The 9,522-nt window shown below is 41.9% G+C and overlaps 1 protein-coding gene across 1 annotated transcript in view; it reads left to right on the top strand.

The window, feature by feature from the left end:
* rbpjb (recombination signal binding protein for immunoglobulin kappa J region b) overlaps positions 1-9,522 on the top strand; it is a 65,074-nt gene that overhangs the window by 38,645 nt on the left and 16,907 nt on the right. The window contains exon 3 of the mRNA XM_037676470.1: positions 7,919-8,014. Within this exon, the coding sequence (XP_037532398.1) occupies positions 7,919-8,014 (96 nt within the window). The remainder of the gene's footprint in view (positions 1-7,918; positions 8,015-9,522) is intronic.

The raw sequence follows: 9,522 nt of genomic DNA, 5'->3' as shown, positions 1-9,522 counted from the left end.
GTTTCAAGCCTGCCTCAGATACCCCTGAAGTCTGGCCTTTTCACTAACTTTGGACCACTCAGCAGCAGTCCAGTCCTTTTTGTCTTTAGCCCTGGCGAGACGCTTCTGACGCTGTCTCTTGTTCAAAAATGGCTTGACACAAGGAATGCAACAGCTGAAACCCATGTCTTGCATAGGTCTGTGTGTGGTGGTTCTTGAAGCACTGACTCCAGCTGCAGTCCATTCTTTATGAATCTCCCCCACATTTTGGAATGGGTTTTGTTTCACGATTCTCTCCAGGGTGCGGTTATCCCTGTTGCTTGTACACTCTTTTTCTACCACATCGTTTCCTTCCCATTTGTTTTTATTATTTAATCCTAGAGCGGCACAGTGGTGCAGTTGGTAGAGCTCGGTGAGAAGGTTGGCTGGCTGGGGACCTTTCTGTGTGGAGTTTGCATGTTCTCTCCGTGTACTCCAGTTTCCTCCCACACACCAAAAACATGCATGTTAGGCTGATAACTAAATTGTCCCTAGGTGTGAGTGAGAGAGTGAATGGTTGTTTCTCGTTTTGTCTGTGTGTCCCTGTGATGGACTGGAGACCAGTCCAGGGTGTCCCCCACCTCTCACAGTGATCTCTGCGACCCAAAAAAGGAAGAAGTGGGTAAATATAATGGATGGATGGATGTTTTATCCAGTAGCCTCCGTTTGAATAAATATCTTGTTGGTTGTTGTCCTGTCGCTGAGCGAATAGAAGAATTGGGGAAACCCTCTGTCCGTCCATCTGTCTCTCGTCTTATGGGCTGGATAACCAGAAAAATAAGAGGTACTGGCATCCCTGTTGGTGTGTGGCTGCATCTAGGCGTTATCAAGCTCCCTACTGAAAATTGGGTTGCCACGTCCAAATCCAAGATGGCCACCGCCGAGCGAGAGAGTGAGAAACCTCTGTTCTACTCCGCATTTTAACTCCTACCCACTTAAATATCTTGCACCAAAAACATTAAAGTTTACTTTCATTCCCTGTTCTACTCCAGGCCAGAAAAACACTCAACTCCCAATTCATTATTAAACTCCCTCCATGACGGGGGACGACGACGTGCCGCTTGTTCATCTTTTGTGGTGCGTAAAGAGGACTATAGTTGCGGTCTGGTTGCAAGAGTGTATCGGTGCGACCCTCCACTCTGCGTGTACTGGAGGGGGTTCAGGGGTGGTGCCTCACCTTCCACACACACACTGCTGTAGAACGTCATTTGTGTGTCTGGCACATTTTTCTCTCACCTCTTCAGCGTTTGCCTTTTTGTTTCATCGCTCTTTTTCTCTTCGTCTTCTTCTTTTGCTCACAGTTGCAGACCTCCCCTTTCACCGCTCCTCTTCACTCGAATGCATCCTGATGAAAAGTCAAAGCGGCGCTTTAAAGTTCCTTCGACGTTGCGGTCATTTTCACCCGTTCGCTCGATTGTGGTGTTTTGCGTCTTCGCTGTGACCCAGCGTTATTTGTCGCCATGTTCCAGATAATTTTCCGTCCAGACACACGAAGCGTTTGAACGTGCATGTTTTGTCTTTTATTGTTAAACTGCGCAGAGATGATTGAAATAATGCCTGCAGGCTACTTTGCACAGGAAGTTGAGTTGAGCTGGTCACCGTCTTTCTCACTTCTCCTTCTGTCTTTTTGGCACTGGCTGGTTCTAAATTTGTGTTTCAGAGTTTCACTTTGTGTCAGAGAAAGCTGATGTCCCTGGACGTCCTCCTGGTTGCTGTTTGCTTAAGTTTTATTTTAATACCTTCCTCTTGTCCAGTGGACGGTTATACACGTGAAGAACAGATTGTTTCTCCTACAATTTGTTGGATTTCACCGTTTCCCCTACCTTTATCCAAGGAAGGTGCCCCTCCCCGTCAACAGAACAGGGCCCCCTTCTTTTTTATTTTCATGTTATTTAGAGTTCTTTAGTTGATACTTTTTCTAACGAGTGTGAAGCGTCACTGAGTATAAACCCGTCTTAGAGGGTCCTATTAGCAGATCAGTGTTAACCACAAGTTTGAAGCGCTACGTTTAAATATTTGTCTGAATTTATCTTTTGTTTTGGCTATTTTTTAAGGTATTTTTTAAGTAGAAATGCCTATTTTTTTTAGCACGTAATCACAGGTTAAATACAGTATATACATATAAATCAGTATAAATACAGTATTAAATACATTACAGTTTTTAAATCACTACTTGGTCTGTTGCCTTCATACATCTCCTCCTACATGTCTCTGTGTGAGTGCAGCTACAGCGTGCGCTCTCAGGACATTATTACCTGCAGTGTCCCCTCAGTGAGGACTGAACTTGGCAAAAGGGACTTCTCCTACTCCGCTCCTGTTTCCTGGAATAACTTGCAAAAAGATCTGAAGCTCTCGACCTTGACCTCTCCAAGTGTCTTTAAACATCTGTTGAGCTCATGGCTAAAACCAATGCAGACATGTTCCTGTTTTTAGTTTCTACACTGCCTTATAACCTAGCTGTTTTTTTTTTCACGCTTCTTTTTTCCTTTTGACTGTCCTTTTGGTTGCCATTTTATTTTAGTTTGTAAAAAAAAAAATATGCATGCCTCTTTTTTTGATTGTCTTTTGTTGTCCACTGTTGTCATCACTTTTTGTTAAAATCCGGTCTCTCTTATAAATGAGTCCCCGAGGCTCAATGAGATTAACCTGTCTAAATAATAAATAGTAATAATTACATGAAAAAAAAAGTACCATATTTTTCGGACTAAAACACACTTAAAATCCTTAAATAAAAAAAAAAAAATAAAATCAACGGTGAGCCTTATAATTCAATGCGCCTTCTATATTAATTCTGGTTGTGCTTATTGACCTCGAACAGATTTTATGTGGTACACGGCTCAAAAATCAGTCAGTGTTTTAGTTTCGCTTAATGCGCTTTATAGTCCTAACAATACGGTAAGTGTGTTAAATATTAAAATCAATGTTGTTAAGTGTTTGACACCTCAGTAGCTCTTCTCTACAGTAAACAAAACCCACATTGATGTTGGTCCTTACATAGTTTTTTTTAATTATTATCAATAATCAGTAATAAATATTCCTGTGTTGGTTATTTAGTGAGGGGAGGCCAGGACAGGCCGTGGCTCTGAAGAGCGACAGAAATCTTCTTCATCCAGCGAGATAAATTCAGTCCTTCACTCTAATCCTTCTTGTCCTGTGAAAACAAGTCTCTTCAGAGTTTCCTCTGAAGTGCGTTGCTTCAGCCGTGATACCTCGGCGAACTCTGTTCTCAGCCGACGGTTTAGATTGTTTAATTTAAAAAGTCACATTTATGTTATTGAATAGCTTTTTTACCATCGTCACAAGAAACAAACTGCTAATATTGTAAATAGCTGCGGAGCTGATGTCGCTTTGTATTTTAAAACACTTCCATGTTACAGACATGTTTCCGTGTTGCATCACAACAGTGTATGGCAGCTGTTTTTCAGCGTCGCTGATGTAAAACCAAACAACAACAAGAGACATCAGAGCGGAGTGTGGTCAGCTGCTCCGTTACCCATCGACAAAAAATGTCTTGGCAAACAAATCAAATAGATTTACAGATGAGATGTTTAACCAGACGAGGGCAACGTAAGGCCCGAGGACCAAAAGTGGCACTAAAAGATTGATTAATAAAAAAATGGTAATCAACAACACTTAAGGAAATTTAATTTAAATGTCTTACGCAAAACTAAAAAAAAAACCTGGATTCCCACAAGCACCAACTCTTGTAGTGAAAAAAAAAAACAGTTTGCTGGTGACTGAAGAAGTCCTTTAAATGAAGGACGAAACGTCTCGGGGGAAAAAAAAAAGAAACCGTCCAGATGACCTGATGGAACAATGTTGGATTTGTACCTGGATTATTGAACATGAACTTTGCTGTTTTGAACCATTTTGGCATGGCTGCCTTTAGAGGAGTTGACGGGGAAGAGGGCGGGCCCCAGAAACCATCTTATCACCAGCAAACTGTTTTTTTTTTCGCCACTATGGGAGTTGGTGCTTGTGGGACTCCAGATTGTTTGTGGTTCCTCTGACTCAAGAAGTCCTTTGGATGAAAGACCAAACGTCTCACAAAAAAAAGAAACTGTCCAGATGACCTGACTGAACATTGTTGGATTTGTACCTGGATTGCTGAGCATGAACTTAGGTGTAAAAAAACAAACACTTTTTATGTCGTGTTTCCAGAACTAGACTGAACTTTAAAGTCTTAGAAACCCAAATGTTAGGGATGTACGATATTGAATTTTTATATTATTGATATCCAATATGCCGATATGTTAAAACTTATTTGGCTGATAACCGATACCAATATTTTATTTACTTTACATAGTCCTCTTATTTATTAGGCTTATTTGCTACAAAAACTGTGTAACAGCTGTAAGAGCTGGTGACATATATTCAGTAACAGCCATATGACATACATAGCACTTTACTTATATTAAATGAAAAGTGTTAAATGTTATTTATTAGCATTAGTCACCTGCGATGCTGTCTCACTTGTAGAGGTTTGTTCCAGGTTCCTATAGCTGCAGTGTGGGATCCTCTGCACTCCTGTGCATGAAGGACAGACTTTTTAAGTTCAAAGTTTTTGTCTCTCCATTGTGCCGTAAGACTAATCATGCTAACGGGGCTAACACTTGACGTCCACATGTCTGTGGTAAAAGTCACCCAAGTGCTATCGGCTATTAGCTTCTCAATGACGTCGGAAATGACGGCTTGTAACTCGGTTAAGATTACGTTGGAAAAATATCTCCGATTGGGGACGATGTAGCGAGGCTCAACGTAGTCCAAAAATCTTCGGAATCTAACAGAATCAACGGAAAAAAAACTATCACACCGCCGACATTTTGAATTTTCCTCTTCATCGTGAGATCATGTAGGTGCGCGTGACGTCATCACGTTGTGCTGGCGCTGCAGACGTCCTTGTCACTGTGTTGTCATACAAAAACAGTTCCTTCTATATCGGTGAGTTCTTTTCATGGAATGGCCAATCTCCGATATTTAACTTTAACGCGAATATCTGCCGATGCCGATACCATGCCGATATCGTGCATCCCTAACAAATATACGTTTGTTTTGCATATTTCCCCTAACATGTATAACATGTGAAGCTAATGTGTATAACATATTGTCCCAGGAGCCGGTTTACAGAATGTCTTAAATTTCTAAAGGATCTTGGAAAGACAAAGCCTGAAAAAGGTCTTGTAGATTATCTGTCATAAAGAAAATGTATTTTCCATTTCTGCATGCAGTCCTTTGATTGCTTTAAACGTCTTGATGTGGCCCTTTGGGTTAAAAAAAAGTTGCCCACCTCTGTTAAGCTAAGACCTGGTGTGGTAGTAGCTGAGAGTCATCACTAACAGATCACATGTTTGTTTATAACTTTGGCAGGCGAAGGAATTTATAATATGATTTTTCAGGCCTCATTAAAACTCGAGCTCACATCATTTGAGACGGTTTTCTGAACCGCACCGTCTCTTGAAGCGGGTATCGGAACATTAAATATGTGTTTAGTTAAAGGCAAGTAAAACTAAAAGAAGACGTCTTACTTTTATACTTCAGTTTTTTATGAAGCGCCTAAAAACAGTCGGTAACTCTGAGAAAAGCAACGTTTTAGGTTCTCGGTGCGTCAGGTTGGAGCAGCTTTCAGCGTTTAGAAAGAAACCGTTACAAACGGTGTTGGTCTCAGGTGTGGTGTCATGTTTCCTCGAAGGGCGTTTGCTTCAGAAGTGCTGTCAGACGCAGGTCTGAACTTTCCGTGACCTTGGAAAAATCTGTTTTTGTTTCTGCATAAATCTGCACATCTCGGATGTCAGGAGTGTCTCCTTTCCAGGAAAAGAATTTTCAAATGTACGTTTCCTTTTAAACAAATCTTCAGCTGCTTACAGTCATTTAATTCAATGTTTGGCCTTAGATGCAACACTTTAGTAAACGCCAAGTTAACAAGTGAAAACCTACTGTTCCTTGAAGAAGTGCATATCGCCCGCCACCTTTGATGCCAAATATTTAGACTTAAATGAGCTTACGTTGAGAAATGAAGTTGAAGATGTTTTGGTTAAACCTCAGTCTCTGGAACGATCTTACGAACTTCGACAAAATTCACGTGACAGGTTATCACTCAGACTATGCATTGTTAACGACTCTAAGCTACTGCCACGCCACAGTTGTAGATGTTTTTATACGAAAGGCGGACGTTTTCTGTTATCGCCTCAAACATTCTATTTTCCTGCCCAGAACTTCTGATTCACTTAAGATAATTAACCAAACTTCATACTCGTATGCATCGTCACTAGACAGAGTATCGTATACTTTTCATCCCCCCAGCTTCAAGGTCAAGGTTACAAATCAAGGTCAAAGGTTATACAGGGCAGTGTTTCCCCTACCGTTATACAAGCGCGGCGCCCTATCAACGGAATTGAGCGCCCTTTCTATCAACACCCCCCCCACACACACACACACACACACACCCGGTCTTCTGTAAAAACCGGCAGCGATGTAGTGCTATGCTAGCAGGCGGGCAATACAAACATGTGACATGACGTCTCTCCCCCGTCAACAAAAAAATAAATAAATACCACGAGCGTCCCACTAACGGAGCTGATCTTGGGGAAACTTCAGGATCTTTGCTTGTCCAGGCCACTGCTATAGATTGCTGTCTATATAATGTGTTGTTTGCAGCACTCATGTTTGTGTAGGTTAAGGTCAATTAGCTGTGGCAGCCATCTTGAATTAGGATGTTTCCAAAGGCTAATTAATTGTACGAGCATTCAGTGATTACATTCCAGTGGTTTGAGATATTTTGCTAACACACACACACACAGTCAAAAACATTAGTGCCACCTTTCAACGTTAAATACATCCCTGTTCAGTGTTTCCCCCAACCATTATACAAGCAGGGTGCCCCGCCCTGTCAACAGAACTGAGCTCCCTGCCTAACGAACCCCCTACACCCCCATCGACAGCTGTCGGCCTAACGTAGTGCTAAGCTAGCGGCGTGCAATACAGGCATGCTAGCTAACAAGCTACATAGGGTGCTCTGGTTCCCTCACGCTAAGCCGTTTCCTCCCCCCCCCCCCCCCCCCACCCTCACCCCTCTGCTTGAAAACTGTTGGTACAATCAGCATCCAACAGATGTGTTCCCCCACCCCCCGTTGACAAAGATCTCAGAAGATATGCGCTCCCTGCCAAGGCAAGTGAACTAAGGGAAACACTGCTGTTGGTTTTGATTTGGATGAACCATGATCCCTGTAGACCCCCACCCCCCACCCAGTGAGGAGACCCCCTTACTGATCATAACAAAGACTTCATCTAACTGGAGCTCCCGGCCCGGTGGGACTGCGTGGCAGCGTTGGAGGAGTCCCTGCGAGCACAGCGCCGTGTCAGGTGTCGCAGACATCTGTGCCTGATGGGACGTCGGGCCGCGTTAGTGTCTGAGCTCGATGTGCCGTCGTCGCAACGTCCAGAAGCTCCGTCGGCCTCTCTGAGCGTCAAACCCACAACGCCGTGTTCAAGTTTGTCAGGAGAAACTGGAGCGAGGAGTTGCAGCCGGTGAGCTCAGCTCTGTTGTTGTTCCTGAAAATCAGCGCTCTCTCTTCAGTCCCCCATCTGTTCGCCTCCTCCCTTGCACCTCACCGTCCCTCTGAGCCAGCCATTACCAGTTCACCCCCCCCCCCCTTAAATAGACACATCTGGGGGAGAACATAACTATTTGGCCTGCAGATTGCTGAGGCTCTGAGCCTTTTGGGAGGTCGTTGTGAGTTCAGAGGATGTGCTTTAAGTTTGGATTCTATGTTCGATTATTATTTTTATTAGGGGCGCAATAATCCGGAGCGACCCTGACGTTAATCTGGGAGTTCACCTGATATCATCTTCTTCCAGATAATAATAATGACGTTTTTTTTTTCTGTTTTGTGTCGTTCTGTAGAGAAGCGATGAGGAACTACCTGAAGGAGCGAGGCGACCAAACCGTCATGATCCTGCACGCGAAAGTTGCACAGAAATCCTACGGCAACGAGAAAAGGTGAGTTGATCTGAACTATTTAAACATTCTTTACGCTTTAGTTGTGTCCCAGAACTCTCCGGACTAAATCTGACAGCGAACAAAAACTGAAATGTTTCTGTACAAAATATAATTTCCCCCATGTCTCAGTAGAGCAGGTTGTCTGCTGATGATAAAAGCTTTATAACACAGCGGCTGTGTTAGGAAAGTAATCTTATTGAATTGGTTTATGGTGACAGAAATCCACTTGGGTGTACAAATAGAAGTAAACAAACAAACAAAACAATCCACCTCAGTGTCCAAACGCAGTCAGTTTACAGACATTAGTTAAAAAGTTTTTAAAAATCGAGAAATCTTGAAAATTTGCAATTGAATAATTACTGACAAACTTGAGTTTTATTATTATTTGTTTTTTAAACAAAAACTGTCATTCATTAGAATCCCACTTTATAAAAATCTGAACTATCCTTTTATTAAAGAAATCTTCGACTAGTTGGATCAATATACTTTATTTGATAAAGAATTATTTCAGTTATACCAAAAAAAACAAGGCCATTGTTTAGTTTTTCTGTGATGGACTAGCGACCCGTCCAGGGTGTACCCCGCCCCTCCCACATTGATTGCTGGACATGGGCACCGGTGACCCCCGTGACCCAAAATGGAAGAATCGGGTAAAATATAATGGATGGATGGATGTTTAGTTTTTATAAATAAAATAAAAAACAGAATTATGACACATGGACGTCGTCATTTTATTAACACCGCAATGCATTCTGGGTAAGAAACGTAGACAGGTTGCACTGGTGCAAGCTCCATTCAGCTTGAATGTTAATATTGGACATTATCTGATCTTCAGTCCTTTTTTGTGTCCTGAGATGACTTGTGTTGTGACGTGGCGCTATATAAATGAACTGAATTGAATTGAAACTGAATTTTATTTGAACCCGGGTGCATTGACAGAGAGAATTCAGAAATGACTCGGCAAATAGTGTTAATTCCAGAGCTAATTTATTTATATCGCAATAGCTCAAGAGCTAATAGCTTTAGCTTCAGAACTAATTTATTTTGTGTTAGATTAAGAGCTAATTTCTATTGCATTGGCTCAAAAGCTAATAGTTTTAGTTCCTGAGCTAATTTATAGGGCGTTGGCTCCAGAGCTAATTTTGTTAGCTCCAGTGCTAATATATATGACATTAGCCCTAGAGCTAATATCTATGACCGTAGCACATGAGCCAATACCATTTGCTGTGAAGCTAATTCATATCGCATTAGCTCCTGGGCTAAATATATTCAATTCATAGCTATTTAATGTTATGTTAGCTCCAGCGCTATCAGTGTTAGCTCCATAACCAATTCATATTGCGTTAGTTCAAGAGCTAATAGCTCCAGAACCAGCTCCAGAACCAATTTATATGGCATTAGCTTCAGAGTTAATGTTAGCTCCAGAACTAATTTTGATTGCTTTAGCTCAGGAACTATTTTTTTTTAATAGCATTAGCTCATGAGCCAATATTGTTAGCTCCTGTGCT

This window comes from Nematolebias whitei, chromosome 1 (assembly GCF_014905685.2).
Source record: "Nematolebias whitei isolate Nwh7 chromosome 1, NemWhi1, whole genome shotgun sequence".
NCBI lineage: Eukaryota > Metazoa > Chordata > Actinopteri > Cyprinodontiformes > Rivulidae > Nematolebias > Nematolebias whitei.
Note: the sequence above shows the minus strand (reverse complement) of the source record. Positions and strands in the feature narration are given on the sequence as shown.